The following is a 17,500-nucleotide window of genomic DNA, read 5'->3' on the forward strand; positions in this document are numbered from 1 at the left end:
AAATGAAGTGTTTCACTCAAGAACAAAACAAAACCATCTGGGAATTGAAACCACAATCTTGCAATCAAGAGTGAAACTCCTTAACTACTAGGCCACATGCTATCAACCAAGGTTTAATAGCATAATTAATTGAAAACATATTTAATCTTTTTTTGTGACTATTTTAATTTGATTCAAGATTATTAATTTTTTTTTCAAAATTATTCTAATTTGTATTAAGTTTATTTTGATTTGTACTGGAAAAGGAGCAGCACCATACTTGTAGTTATATGTTTTGGTCACAGAAAATACAAGGTGAGCTGAACAGATGAGAGTTAACTGTCTTGGCAATGGATACAATACAGCAAAGTATACCACACTATGGGTCCTATTTACAGCTTGGTGGACTGAACTTTCGATAGTTAAGTGGCCGTTGATGCAGCGAACTATATTATACTTTGGCACTTATTTGCAGCTAAGTAGACTGGACTGTTGACAGTTAAGTGTCTTGGCCTACAGTGTAGGGAATTATACCACACTGTGGTATGTGTATGCAACTAGGTAACTAGACTGTCGACAGTTATGTGTGTTGGTCAGAGACACAGTACAGTGACCTATAACACTCAGTGGTACCTGTTACAGCTAGGTGGACTGTGGTATCTACCTACAGCTAGGTAGGCTGCACAGTTGATATTTAAATGGGAAGGTACATGGCTCAGTGGTTAGAGCATCAGGTTCACAATCATGAGGTAGTGAGTTCAATTCGAGAACTAGGCTATCTGTTGTGTTCTTGAGGAAGACACTTTATTTCATGTTACTCTAGTTCACTCAGCTGTAGAAATGAGTTGCAATGACACTGGTGCCAAGCTGTATTGGCGTTTGCCTTTCCCTTGGATAACATTGGTGCCACAGAAAGGAGAGGCTGGTATGCATGGATGACTGATGGTCTTCCCTAAACAACCTTGCCCAGGCTTGTGCTGCAGAAGGGAATTTTCTAGGTGAATCCCATGGTCATTCATGACTGAAGCGAGTTTTTATTCTCTTTTTTTTTATAGCCTTGGACACTTTAGGAGCAGTAACATCATAAGAAGTTCTGACTCCCATAAATGAGTGTCTTACTCAGATGTCTCAATCATTTATGTATGGGCTGTTGTTAATTATTAATTGTAGCATGAGGTGATGAGCTGGTAAAAACCATTTGTATGTAACAAAATGCTTAGCAGCATCTGTTCTAGCTTTGTATTCTGAGTTCAAATTCCACCAAAGCCAACTTTACTTTTCAGCCTTTGTGGGTCAATAAAATAAATACCAGTTGAGCATTGGAGTCAAATGTAATCAGATATCTTCCCCCATTCTACTCTCACCCAACCAGCAAATAAAAAAAAAAAAAAATTATGTCTTGTGTCTATAACAGAAACAATTAAAGGCAGTGAGCTGGGAAAATCATTAGCATGTTGGACAAATGCTTAGATGCCTTTCTTCTAGCTTTATGTTCTGAGTTCAAATTCTACTGAGGTCAACGTTGCCTGTGTTATTTCAGGGTTGATGAAATACAGTACCAGTTGAACACTGAGGTTAATGTAATCAACTCTCTCCTTCCCACAAAGTTTCAGGCCTTGTACAAACAGTAGGAAGAATTATTAATTGTAGTATATGTGATATTTAGATCAATGTAACCATGAGTGAGTGGTGGGGGAGAGAGAAATAGAAAGGGACAATAAATAAGATTTATTGTTGGTAAACAAAGTAAGACACCAGAACAAGCAGTTAAATTTATTCAATAATTCATGAAGATTTATCCAGGATTGAAACCATTGACCGAAATAGACTATAAATTCTTACATCTATAAATAGTCTCTGTGAAGATATACCCTAGACAAATCACTGAGAACATTATCTTGGCTGGGATTAATAAAATCAATACTAATGCAATATCCATCCATTATTTTATATAATCAATTATTTGATTATTGATGTGAAAATTGATTAATATCGATCTAACACACAGCTAATTTCTGATGAAGATGCGGTGTAATCAGGTGAATCAACCTCTGTATATTACAGGTATAACATAACAAGGTAGCTACTATGTTTAGAATGGAAGAACCTTTGTTTTTTAACTCCAGGGTATACAACAAATGTATATGAACCTATGTGCTCACATCTGAATTGCTAATTTTTCATAAGTATTATATTACTGTTTTAGTTTTTAAGTTTAAACCACTATTTTCATCAGGATTTTTAGAGATTTCATCAAAGATTGATTTCATATATGACTACAAGTGAAATTTTATCCGCAATTAAGGAGGTTACCTCATGTCTGATCTACTTGAGCATTCAACATGCTAGAAATAGCAATCAAATCTCCCTGAAATTACAGTAATGATTGTCTTGATAAAGGAATAGGCACTTATTAAGATACACTTTTTAAGATACAAAGGTCATGACTGGAGTGCTTTTAATCTCAGCCCACCTGGATCAAAGTTGACTTAGGGTTAATAGCTACAGATTGAAATTTTCAGCCGATGTGGCAGGAGGTGATTGAACAAAATGTCTTTTACTTAACATCACTGTTTTGCTGAAGACTAGCTCTTAGAATTGCTTGCTGCTATATTCCTCACAAATCTGTTTAATTTCCTCATGGTATCTGTAATTGCATGAACCTTAACATTTAATGGACAAGTATAGATTGGAATGGTCTATTAAATCAATCTCAACGGACTGGAGAGTCTGTTGTGAATAAGAAGGAGAAGGTCAATGAAGAGGAAACTGCTAATATCTGTGTGTCTGAGAGAAATGGCAGCTTGGAAACTAATGAATCTAGTTCTCCTGAGGATTATTCACCCTTAGACAATATCCATGGCACATCACCTCAAACATCGCCATCCTTAGATCTTGATGAATTCTTCAAAATCAATATATTGAACCATCCTTCAAAGATGAAAGTACAAAGGCTTTACACTATATAGAGAAACCTAATTGGAGGTATGAGTAAGAGCTTACAGAGATCACCACTGTAGTACTATGGTGATGAGGATACACTCTACTATGGTGATGGGGATACAAATATGATGTCATTTGCATAGAACAGTAGTACTATGGTGATACATATAAGAGATCATGAACCTAACAGAGGAGTACTATCCTATATTTAAGAGATAAATTATGTACATTATTTACATTCAACAGATATTTGTCCTCATCTTGTTTGCTGTTAACACAACATTTCAGTTGACATACCCTCCAGCCTTCTTCAGGTGTCTTGGGGAAATTTTGAACCTGGGTTCTCATTCCTAAGGTATTTTTCGATGTTATTATTATTATTATTGTTATTGTTATTGCTCAGGTCACTTCTTGGAATCAAACTCGGAATCCTGGGGTTAGTAGCCTGTGCTCTTAACCACTATGCCATATGCCCGAGGGCAATTATGGAATGAATTTTAGGGCTTATAAATCTAATATAGGATAGAAAAATATTAGATTTATAAGCCCTAAAATCACTTCATAATTGCCCACGGGCATATGGCATAGTGGTTAAGAGCACAGGCTACTAACCCCAAGATTCTGAGTTCGATTCCAAGCAGTGAGCTGAACAATAACATCGAAAAATACCTTAGGAATGAGAAGGCTTGAGGGTATATCAGCCGAAACGTGTTAACAACAAACAAGACGAGGACAAATATCCATCGAAAGTAAATAATGTAAAGAGGAGTACTAAGTAATATGAAAAAGAGGTCATCACAATAAAACAGTGGTACTGAAAAAAGGGATCATCAATGTAGTACAGCAGTACTATCAAAAAGAGCTAGTATGGAAGCTTCAATGACTTTCTTGAAAGAGTAGCCAATTCTCCCTTCACTACCATTTATAAAAAAAGACACATTAGATAACATGCTCTCTGGTATGTCATGGCTGGAATATTGTTGATGATAGATCAGTATCTTTTATCTATTATTTGTTTCAGTCATTAGACTCTGGCCATACTGGGGCACTGCCATGAAGAATTTTAGTTAAACGAATTGATCAACTCCAGTACTTATTTTTTTAAAGCCTGGTGCTTATTCTATTGGCCTTTTGCTGAACCACTAAGTTACAGGGATGTAAACACATCAACATCGGTTGTCAAGCACAAAGACACACACACATGTATGTATATATATATATATGTAGCATATATACGCAGCAAGTTTAGATGGGCTGGGCACATCACCTGGCTCACCGATAATCAGTGGACTCGCATAGTTGTTGAGTGGTACCTGCACTAGCGGAAACAACCACTCAGAAGGCCCCCACGATGGTGGAGTTACGATTTCAGGAGGGCGATTGGGATCACGTGGATGAGGAAGGGGCGATCCAGAGAGGAGCGAACAGCGTGCTGTGACCAGTGGTGTCAAATGGACGCCCGACGGACTGGTCGGTCAAGGTGAAGGTAATATATATATATATATATATATATATATGATAGGCTTCTTTCAGTTTCCATCTACCAAACTACACACAAAACTTTGGTTGTCCTAAGGCTATAGTAGAAGACACTAGCCCAAGATGCCATGCAGTAGAACTGAAACTAGAACTGTGGTTGGGAAGTAAACCTTTTACCTCACACTCATGCCTACACCTGCATGATCACAATCAGGATATGGTATGTGTGGTGTGTGGGATACAGTATGTAAGGTGTCCTCTGTATGACTGAGTGGAGTGTAGTATGTGGTATGTTGTGTGGGAAATGCATATCATGTATACAGTGTATAAGACATTGTATGTTATGCGTGGAATGTGTTGTGCATTGGATGTAGTATGCAGTGTATAGGATGTAGTTGGTAGTGTATGTCTAGTGTATGTGATGTAATGGTTGTGGTATGTCTTGTATGTAGTATGAGGTGTTTGTAATGTATAAGATATAGTATGTATGATGTATTTGGAAAACAACAAAGATGACTCCAAATAACCTTTTTCTTCATTGGACAGATGGAAGGGCAACTGTAAAACCATGTATTTAACCATGTCAATATGTATCATTCCAGACCTATACAACCCACACTTAATGAAAACTAAGTGAATAAGAAAAATAAATGGAACCAAACAAATAATGTATAACACATGTTGTTGCTGTTGCTGTTAAGAGTAAATTGATTTCTGTGGTTGCTGTTGTTGTTGCTATTGTTGGAATTGTTAAGTGTGACCAAAACTATCCCCTCTCATCAGTTACCAATATATTCAACAGAACTTCACACAGGAATTACTGGCTGTAGCATTGATTGATGGATATAATTATAACATAGGGATGGAGAGAGAAGTAGAGATGTACATACATACATAAATATGGAGAGAGAAAAAGGGAAAAAGAGAGAGAGAGAGAGAGAGATGGGGAGGGAGAGAGAGAAGTAGGAAGAGAGTGAGGGAGCGGAAACAGGAAGGGAATGAGTGAAGGTGGGAAGATAGAGATGTTGATTGAGATCATTATCCGTATGCGCATAAATCTAAATGTCTATGCATGTGTTTGTATGTGTGTATGAATACATGTACTCATACATATGTACACGCACACACCAACAAACACACACACATATAAATACACATGTATACACATATATATATATATGTATGTGTGTGTGTGTGTGTGTATACATACACACATGCATGTGTTTTTATGTGTTTGTTTATGAATATGTAATTTGTCATTTGTAGTCTGATGTACATATACACAATGGTACCACTTTATATGCATATATGTGTTTATATATATGGGTGTGTGTGTGTATGCATGTATTATGTATGTATGTACAAGTACATATACACATACATAAACACCATACAAACATACAGAGACATTTAGATGCATGCCACATCGTGTACAGTAGAACATCTTACAACATATCACATGCATAAGCTAATACATACACTTATGCAGTCACACATACGTGTATATACTGTGTGTGTGTGTGTGTGTGTGTGTGTGTGTGTGATTATAAGAGAGAGAAAGAAAGGAAGAGATAAATAGTAGAGATGTAGAGAGAGAGAGAGAGAGAGAGAGAAGAGAAATAGAACAAATAAGGGAAGAAAGGGTAAAAGAACAAGAGAAGTTGGAAAATGGAATATTGAAAGAATAGGTGAGACCAAAAGAGAGAAGAAGGGAGAGAGAAAGAAAGGAAGAGAGAGAGAGAGAGAGGAGAGAGAGAGAGAGAAGAGAGAGAAGGATTAGCAGAAAATAATTATGCAACACACACACACACATAATTATTTTCTCTGTTTGAAGAATTTCTAATAGACAATTCTTTACATGTCTAACATGTAAAAATCTTGTAATCCCTATTAGCAAATGAAACATGTGTAACAGAGAATAATATCAAAAACAGTTTCCACTTTCCTCTTTTGTTATATATCATCATCATCATCATCATCATCATTTTTTTTGTCTGTTTTCCATGCTGGCTTGGGTTGGATGGTTTGACCAGAGCTGGGAAGCTGGGAAGCTGGGAAGCTGGGAAGCTGCACCAGGTTCCAGTCTGACTCGGCCTGGTTTCTATAACTGAATGCTCTTCCTAATACCAACCACTTTACAGTATCTGCTGGGTGCTTTTAACATGCCACCAGCATGAGTGCTCCTACATGAGTATGACTCTAAATAAACTACATCCATTTGCGGAACTCAGCTTCAAGGGTTCTAGGGTTTTGAGGACTAGGGTTAGGGTGAGGAGTGTGGTAGTAGCTCTTAGCCAATATTGTCTGCAGGTTTACCCTGCCCCAGAGTAGTAGTTCTGGTCAAAGTCCTAGCTATGGATTAATTGGCATGTCACAGAGTTATCACTGGAAGGGGACCATTCACAAACATTTCAATGAACTCAAGGAAGATAAGATCCTTCAGCTCTTTAACTGCTCATCTAAAAGAACTCTATACAAAGCCTGCATCCTGATAACTATTGGGCTTGTGACACTTGTTGCACCAGATCAATACAAATTTGAAAAACAACAGAGTGGGATTGGCTCTGCATGAACCATGTCCATTATAATATATCTCTGCTGCCTTGTGGGCAATTTGTTGAGTATTTAAAAAAAAGCTAAGGGTGAAAACTCACACAGAAAATCTGTGGGGTGAGATCATTAGACAGCTATGTATCTTGCATTCCCTGGAGCTCCATGGATGTTGTAAATATGTTGACTGGTGATGTGTTTTCTTTCCTTTGTGATGTGTTTTCCTGAGTGAAGAGTGGGTAAGTGTATTTGGGGCGAGATGTTTGCTTCTGGAAACAGCCCAGGCACAGCAGAGGTGGCTAGGTTACTGCCTCTGCAATACTATTGACCAATGACAGAAAAGGACGGATGGATGGGCTGATGGACAGACAAATATATATAAATGATGATGATGATGATGACGATATATATATATATAGATAGATAGATAGATACATGTATGTATATAGTTTAATCTAAACTAGTGGCATATAAGTCTCATCATGGACAGATTACAGTGACAATGCAAGACATGTTTTGGTCTTATTGCTCCTTGTCAGTAAAGACCTGCATCAAGGATGTTTGTGACATCTTTATTGTTATGTTTTCACACATCAGGCATCCAAACTCCCTCTCATACTCACATTTGCATACATACATACACACACACTGGCAGACTTTTGTGTGTGTGTATGTATATGTGTACCCTGTCTACAAGTAGCCACTTTTGCTTCCAGTCAACATTCACCTGTCAAGAATGGGGAATATATATTCACTCACTCACACTCATGCACATGCACACATTTATATGCACATACACACAAGCATGTACTCATGCACCATGTGATTCTTCCAGTTTCCATATCTAAATTCCAATCAGAAAAGATTGGACAGCCTTTAGCAATAGTAGAAAACACCAACCAACAGTATTCACACAGTGGGATTGAACCCATGCCTTTGCCCACAAGAATTTGCAAGCAGGTGAATAATATTGGTTTCAAATTTTGGCACTAGGCCAGCAATTTAGAAGGGAGAGGATAAGTCAATTACATTAACCCCAATGTTCAGCTGGTACTTATTTTATTTACCCTGAAAGGATGGAAGTCAAAGTTGACTTCGATGGAATTTGAACTCAGAATGTAAAGACTGACAAAGCGCCACTAAGCGTTTTGCTTGGTGTGCTAACAATTCTGCCAGTTCACAGCTTTGTATATGCACATAATATTAGCAGTTAGAAATACACTAATCTTATTCCAGAACTTATTCATAGACTTAAAAATCCAGTTCTCATAATTTTGATACTATTATGGGTCCATCTAATTCAGCCCAGGAAACAGATTTAGTAGGATAATTTTTTCTTATATAAATGAAATAGAAATTTCCTATATATGAATGGAGGTTTATATCGCAATGATTAAGGTTATTACAACAGTTTTTTTTATTGCTCTTTATCTAAGTTTATCAGACAACTTAAAAAATGCCATTAATAAATACTTTTGGAATGATAATCACTATCACATTTAGAAGGAATACAAAAATTATTAATTTCCTTGATGCTACTCTAAATTTAAATCCCTATAATGTACTTAACAAAGGTTTATGCTATACAAGTAAAATTTCTAACCACCCTTAATCTATAAAAGATGCTTACATATTTAAGATTATTTCAATTATTATTTCAGATCTTTCAGTCACTGAAAGAATTTTTTATGACAGTGCATCCTAGTAAGATGATACTTTTATGTGAAGTGATTATGATGCATTGATAGATATATCTACAGTATTATACTAAACTGAAGGTGATACATAATCTAATAAATATTCTCACTACTATTCATAAAAGCTTTAATGATGAACCTGTGTTTCTTAAGTGTAGGAATACAAGAAATACCTCTATAATCACAGATAATCTCTATAATTCTAAATTTTCATCTAAAACATGTAACACATTTAATAATAATCTCAATAGCACTTTACCAACATATGTAAATGCTCAGATAAATAATAAACAGAGTAAATAAAAAGTAGAAACTGTTTGTCATTAAGTACACTCAAATGTTACTAGTGTTTCCAGGTGTAGAAATAGACCACAAATATCATATATTAATCATTAGTATTATAGCAACAATAATTGTAGTATATAAAACTTAGAGGGGTAGAATATTAATATTATTAATAAATCAATAAAATTCTACTAATTCTCTTGATTAAATAATATTGTTAAAATGTTTACTGTTAACTTATCATCTACAGCAAATAAAGAGGCTTGTCATCCAACTAACAATACTCAACTAATATTTGATAATAGCAAAAAAAAGGGGAAAAAAAAGATAACATGGTATAATCTTCCTTATTCTCTACAGGTAAAACAACCTTACAAAGTATACTCTTTGAATTTCCAACTTTGAAATTATCTTATTTTACTATTCCTGACTCAGCATCTTTTATTGTGACATCTAATCATTGTATGTTAAACAGTGTTGATTATTATTATTATTATTATTATTATTATTATTATTATTATTATTATCATCATCATTATTGTTATTGTTGTTATTGTTGTTGTTGTTGTTATCATTATTATTATTATTATTATTATTATTATTATTATTATTATTATTATTATTGTTGTTGTTATTATTATTAGGGTGGTGAGGTGACAGAATCGTTAGCATGCTGGGCAAAATGTTTAGCAGCATTTTGTCTGTCTTTACGTTTTAAGTCCACATTCTTCTGAAGTCGATTTTGCTTGTCATCTTTTTTGGGTCGATAAAATAAATACTAGTTGAACATTGGGGTCATTGTAATTGACTTATCCCTCCCTTGAAACTGTTGGCCTTGAACCAAAATTTGAAATAATAATAATAATAACAATAATAATGAAGAGAAAGATTGAGAGAGCTTCTAGGAGTTTTATGTTTAACTCTAATTTAAATTATTCAAATTTCACATGTTTAAATAAGTTGAATTATCGACAAATTAAATAAATAAATAAAATTGATGTGTGTGTGTGTGCATATGTGTGTATGTGTATATGTATGTGTGTATGTGTGTGTGACAGAGAGTTAGAGGGAGAGAGAGAAGGAGGGAGAAAGGAAGAGAGAAACAGTAGAGAATGTAGAGAGAGGAGAGAAGAAAAATAGGGAAGAAGTATATTTTCAGTAAAAGAAAAGGCTATTGATCAGCCGAATTATCAATCAATCTCAGATTATTATGATACTCTTTTACTCGTTTCAGTCATTTGAGTGTGGCCATGCTGGAGCGCCGCCTTTTAGTCGAGCAAATCGCCCCCAGGACTTATTCTTTGGAAGCCCAGTATTTATTCTATCGGTCTCTTTTGCTGAACCTCTAAGTTATGGGGACGTAAATACACCACCGTCGGTTGTCAAACGATGTTGGAGGGACAAACACAGACACACAAACATGTACACACACATACATATATATATATATATATATATATATATATATATATATATTATATATATATATATATATATATATATACATATATACGACAGGCTTCTTTCAGTTTCCATCTACCAAATCCACTCACAAGGTTTTGGTTGGGCCGAAGCTATAGTAGAAGACACTTGCCCAAGGTACCACGCAGTGGGACTGTACCCAGAACCATGTGGTTGGTAAGCAAGTTACTTACCACTCCTGTGCCTAATGTTAACAATATCTATACAAACTAAAGGCAGTGAGCTGTGAGGCTCACAACTTAGTCACGCCTCAAAATTGCTGGCCTTGAACCAAAATATGAAACCAGTTTCTTTCTAATATTAATCTTATATAATATTGTAATTTTATATTATATTATAATATATTTTCAGCTTTCTTTTTTTTTTTCTTTCTTTTTAATTTGCTGGCAGTAGTTGGGCAGTTTAACCAAGACTGGTAAGATGAGTGGCTGCACCAGATTCCAGTCTGATTTGACATTGTTTCTACAGTTGTATGCCCTTCCTAATACCTATTTCTTTATTACCAACAAGGGGCTAAAGACAGAGGGGACAAACAAGGACAGACATAGGTATTAAGTCGATTACATCGACCCCAGTGCATAACTGGTACTTAATTTATCGACCCCGAAAGGATGAAAGGCAAAGTCGACCTCGGCGGAATTTGAACTCAGAACGTAACGACAGACGAAATACGGCTACGCATTTCGCCCAGCGTGCTAACAATTCTGCCAGCTCGCCACCTTACTTATACCCTTTAATGCCCTTCCTAATACCCTACAACTCTGAGAGTGTAATGGGTGTGTTTACGTGCCATCGGCACATGTGCCAGTTGCATGACACCAGTGTCTGCAAGCACTATGATTTGACTGTCTCGATGGTTCTTCTTCTCAAGCACAACATATTGCCAAAGGTCTCAGTCATTTGTCATTGCCTCCATGAGGCCCAACACTCGAAAGGTGCTTTTTACATCTATATAATATTAATTTTATATATCACTAGCAGTATCGCCCAGCGTTGCTCGGGTTTGTAAGGGAAATAACTATATAAGCATTTTTAGAGAGTTATAGCCAAAAAATAGCAAAAAAATGCATTAAAAATGGAAAAAAATGATGGTAAATTTTTTAAAAAATCGTTGACTCATCGTAGACATTTTTAGAGAGTTACTTCCCTTATATAATAGCGAAAACATGTATTAAAATGGAAAATAATGATGGTAAATTTTTTTTTAAAATCGTAGACTCATCGTAGACGCGCGATATGAATCACGACTATAAGATACCCGGTTTTGGTTAAACTGCACCACAAAATGTGGGAGTAGTTAGGAATCTAAATCGTAGGAGACAGACACACAACCTCTCTTTTATATATATAGATATATTTTATGTAATATCAATTTTATTACCCTGCATGCGTAAGTGAAAGCAGGGTATTGTAGTTGTTCATCTTTATGCGTTTGCAAATTATTGGAAAATGGCTGGATGGATTTTCACCAAATTTGGCAGAAATACTCATTGAGTGAATGACTCAAACTCATTATTTGGTTTGTGGCGAATGGATTAATTAATATGTATTGTTTCTTTGATTACATATGCATAAACGATAAGCAGGGGAAATTACTCTTGATGTCATTGTGTTGAAATCAGAATTCATATGAGAAATATATTTATTAAATAAAATTTTATTTTATCCTTGCACGCGTGCCGGGTATGCATCTCCAATGCCTTTTACTTTATAATATATATATACAGGTGTCCAAGAATTAACTATTGATAGTTAATTCTGGACAACCTGAGTGCATGTGTATATGTATATATATACTTATATATATATAAATATATATATACATATATATATATATATTTATATATATATATATATATATATTATATATATATATATATATATAATATATATATATATATATTATATATATATATATATGAATATATATATATATGAATATATATATATATATATATATATATATATATATATGTGTAGTGGATTTTGCAAGCATGAAGTGGATTCGATCCACCATAGCCAAATTTAAATTAAGACTGCAACAGAACTTTTCCTACGGTGGAACAATGGTTTTTCTCTGACAGCAATTTTACATTTTGCAGATGCTTTTCGCTAGGCCGAAATAATGTCTTCACTACTTGACCCTTTCTAACCTCTTCTACTTCAACAAAAGCTAGAATAGCGAGAACAAGACCTCCAACTAAATCTATGGTTCTCAATGATATATCTATCCTTCTGGATAGTTATATAAGCAATCACATCCCAAGCAAAAATCAGTTAGTCACAGTCGGTGATGACTCAACGAAGTCTGGCTGATCAGCTAGAACCTTAGTCAGAGGGAGAAATGACGTTTACTGTCAGCAACTGTGAGATAACGTCCTACAACTTACAACTCTCACTAGTTCTAATTCTGTTCTCTTACAATATCATTCTATCTCTCTCTGTATTTACTACTAAACAATGAAGAGGACACAAGCACAAACTTTACTTCGCATGCTTTTGGATTTATCATAACCTGCCCGTCGATGCAAAGTATTTGTAATATAATGGTAAATAAATACTTTCCTTAAAACTTCATGCATTGTTCAACCTTCACTTACTACAACGTGCAATTATAACAACAAAGTTTTATCGTTGTAACTGCTGACTTTGTCATTATCATAATATTGTGTACCAAATCAATTTCTCCCATTATATATATATATATATATATATATATATTTAAATAATAAGGTGAAAAATTGAATATTAATTTGATTAATATCAATTTAAGTATCATTGGCCTAGCATATTGAAAATCTGAACATTCAGAAAAATTATATTACATACATATAAGAGGGATGACCACTAAATGGACATCCATTATGCTGGAAGTAGACTCCATATGGTCTGACCACTAAGAAAAGATTATTCTTAAGAAAATTCAGCAAATGCCAGAAAGTAAGCAAGCAAGACAAATGAAAAGATACAAACTATAAATTATATATATATATTTCTTTACTACCCACAAGGGGCTAAACAGAGAGGGGACAAACAAGGGCAGACAAAGGGATTAAGTCGATTACATTGACCCCAGTGCATAACTGGTACTTAATTTATCGACCCTGAAAGGATGAAAGGCGTAATTTGAACTCGGAACATAACGAAAGGCAAAATATGGCTACGCATTTTGCCCGGTGTGCTAACGAAAAGGAATACTGGTGGAGTGTACCAATGTAGACCTCAATAAAATGTAAGCACAACAGACCCTGTGCCTGTGAAACCTTGTATTCCTGCAGTAAGGCTTAACTTCGACAGACGCCAGCTAAATTTAATTTGTCCTTAGTTGAAAGACACCTGTTGTTATGTCTTGTTATTATTTTTAATTGTATTTGTGTAACATTGTCCGTTTTTCTCATCCTTGTTTTTGTATACATTCGCTAATTTCTTCCAAGGAATCTAATGCTTTTAGCTTAGTTTTTCCTTGGGACTGGCCAGATTGGAGCAATCTCGAGAATAATCTGCCAAAATTGCAAAGATAATCTGGAACTCGACTGAGGAAACAAAGCCCTGAATGACCCGTCCTTGTTTGCTTTGTATCATCTATCTGGATGTTTTGTTGTCCCTTTTTTGTATCACCTAACTGTCTGGATGTTTTGTGTTCTTGTCCCATTTTGTATTGTATATATATATATATATATATATATGAGTATATATATGAATAAGAAGGAGAGAGAGAGAAGAGTAGGGAATCAGATGTCAAGTATAGATACAATACTTACTATTGTAATAAGCATAGGTGTCCGTTTCAGCAGTATAATCATGTCCTCGCAGCGAGTGAAGGCCAAAATCAGTGACTTTCAACACAAATCTGCTGTCGATGACACAGTTGGAACTCTTCAAGTTACCATGACTCTTGATCTCACTGTTTTGGAGGTAGGCCATGCCCTGTAATAAATACACAGATACATAGAAATTCTGAGTTGAAGATTTTGACAGATGAAACTGAAGGAAATTTAATCTTAATCTTATTAAATATCATTTAATACAGAGATCCTCAATCATTTTTTTATCTATGGGCATCTCTGATTACTATTTTTTTCTGATGGTCCCCACCCCCATAATTATTTGATGTTAACAAACTAATTTTATAGAAACATGTTTCAAAATTGCTATTTTGTTTTTTGCATATTAACCTGTGTAGATTGAACTAAGTAAAATGTTAGAGAAAGAAACCTAGCTGTGTCTTGCAATACATATCAATACATTCATTTAAAGCAAAACCTTTTCAAGGGCACTTAAAGCACTGTTGTGGATCCCCAATTTACTATTTTGTTGCGTAGACCCCGCAAAATCTGATATGGACCCACAGGAGCCATATGGACTCTGGTTGAGAATTCACACCACCTTAGATTTGTGAGTTCATTAGTATTTTATAGGTTATCTCTTACTATATTAGACTTGTTGCCAATGCTTAACAATAGCTATAATGTTGGATTATCATAGGGGTGATTTTAAAGATGGATAATCATGGTTTATATGGATGGATTTCTAAAACGATGAGCCCTACAATATTAAGTTAATTGTAAGAGCAGATTTTTACAACTTTGATTACTGCAAAGTAATCTAATTGATAGATTCAGGTAAAAAAACAAAAAAGTCCAAACCACTGCTGTATTTAGCCATGTTCTGTTACATATCAAATAGGCACTACTTTATGTTTCATCTCAATTGACAGGGATCTATAATATATATATACCAACCAGATACTGATGATGGTGTGGTTGTGGGGTTATTAAGAATAACGTTTTGATAAATTGATGAGAGAGCAGGAACAGCACACGCAGCTAGATAACTCATGATATTAACTGACAACATTTTATATTGAGAGTTCAGACTTTTCTGGGGTAAGTTTCATTAACTAAACTCACACCATTAATTCTAGTGCCACAATGGATATTTGTGTGGGTGCTTCTGTGTGTGTATGTGCATGTGTGTGTGTGTTTGTGTGCATAAATATATATGCATACATAAATACATATATGCATGTGTGTGTACTTATATATATATATATATAATATATATATATATATATATATATATTAATTATATCTATATTGTATAGAGGGCATTAATACACATAAATGCCTCACACTAAGAGGGACAAAGTCATTACTACCAAAATTACACTAATCATACCTAAATGCAGTTCTTCAAAGCAAGACATTTTAAATGTCTTGCTTTGAAGAACTGCATTTAGGTATGATTAGTGTAATTTTGGTAGTAATGACTTTGTCCCTCTTAGTGTGAGGCATTTATGTGTATTAATGCCCTCTATACAATATGATATAATTAATATATATATATTATATATATATATATATATATATATATAATATATATATATATTATATATATATATATATATATATATATATGTGTGTGTACATATGTGTGTGTACATATATATATATATGTATATATATTTATATATATGCTTTATCCCTCCTCTTTATATAGGCTACCTCTGACGTTATATCCTATAGCGTTTTTTTTAAAACAATATTAATAGTGTTCGGTTACTAAATATTCTATATTCAATCCTCAAATAAGCCCACTAAATCTTTTATCTCTTTATATTCAATAAGAGAAAAAAAGAAAAAAAAAAAAAACAAAAAAACGCGAGCACGAAGTGAAGCAATATAAGGATCTCTATGTAGTTGTAACTCATTAGTAGCAGCAACCTTTCTCTCCTGTTCAATCAGGGTTGTTCTGAAGCGAAACAATAAATAAATTAATCAATTATTTAGCCCTAGGCTCGCCTTGATTAAATGCATTCCAGGTATGGAGTCCGATTTTTTTCCTTGGTGCAGGAATCCAAAACCACAATATACAACAAATGCCTCATTTTTAAAGTCGACGACGAGGACGATCATGACAATGGTGTTTTTTTTTCTTTTCCATTGACTGAAACCATAAATTATCGGCTGGTATCTGTAACTGTTAAATCAACGTCATTCAACAAATGACATGTAGTCAAGAAACGTTGCAGTCCAAGGGAAATTACTCTAAATAAACTTTTTAAACTTTTAGAGTTATTTCCCTTGACACAATCGTCGAACGTCATATTGAGTTGGGAAAAATAGCATCTGATTAAACTTACCCTGACAATATCTTGCATCAAAGAATAGCGAAACATTGTGTCCAGCTTCATTTCCTCGTTTTCTAAAACATCCTGCAGTAGAAAATAAGAAGAATAGAATATGAATTAGATGAGTCAATGTATCTATGATTTTTCTTTGAGTTTTATTTACGTTCTTCGGAGAGTTCAAGCCGGTCGCTAACAAAGCTACAATACTTTTTCAGTCGAGAGAGTTCCCGGTGCTTGTGAATATGTGATTGAGTTGTTGTGTTGGTTGAACTGTTAATGCATACACCTAAGTGTGTACATCTAAATTACTTAAGAACCTCAGATGGAGAATTTTTAGGATGTCTTCCAAAACTTCAGTGTGCCTCTAAGAGATTGGATTTGGAGAATCCGTGTCTGATTCTTTTGCTCTTTTTCTATGAAACCGAACACTTCTAGGTTCTTGTGTCTTGTGCAAATTTGTCGGTGCTAAATGCACCTATGATGATAGGTACAAATGAGAATTGTATGTATGTATGTATGTATGTATGTATGTATGTAATAAAATGTGGCACAGGAGGACGACGAAGGAACAGACGGAAACATATATACACAGAGGATATGGACACGCTAAATTATCCACCAAAATTCCTCACGTTTTTGGCGCCTTATCGACGATATTGTTCAATTTGGTGGAGTCAACAGCAAAATGCTACTGGAGGTAAAACGGACGAGTTGTTAGGAGAATTGGAAAATGTACATAAGTAAAAGTAAAGACAGTAACGAAAGAATAATCATGTACCAGGTGGAGTCAGAAGATTTTTTTGGATTTTCACTTATGATTTTGGGTAACATGTCTCGCCATGTTATATCATGAATTTGATACAACGCGTTGCCCAATCGTTGCTGAATTGTTTATTATTTATTTTAGAACTTTGATAATGAGCGGTGAAAAAGATGCAATTAGAGCCATTGGACA

The 17,500-nt window shown here is 34.6% G+C and overlaps 1 protein-coding gene across 2 annotated transcripts in view; it reads right to left on the reverse strand.

Annotated features, from left to right (window-relative positions):
- Positions 1-17,500, reverse strand: part of LOC115214911 (atrial natriuretic peptide receptor 1) — a 795,859-nt gene that overhangs the window by 98,408 nt on the left and 679,951 nt on the right. For both annotated transcript variants that reach the window (XM_036505277.1, XM_029783970.2), the window contains exons 12-13: positions 16,558-16,629; positions 14,177-14,342 (exon numbers count right to left, since the gene is read on the reverse strand). In XM_036505277.1, coding sequence (XP_036361170.1) covers positions 14,177-14,342; positions 16,558-16,629 — 238 coding nt within the window. The remainder of the gene's footprint in view (positions 1-14,176; positions 14,343-16,557; positions 16,630-17,500) is intronic.

Source organism: Octopus sinensis, linkage group LG8 (assembly GCF_006345805.1).
Source record: "Octopus sinensis linkage group LG8, ASM634580v1, whole genome shotgun sequence".
Lineage (NCBI taxonomy): Eukaryota > Metazoa > Mollusca > Cephalopoda > Octopoda > Octopodidae > Octopus > Octopus sinensis.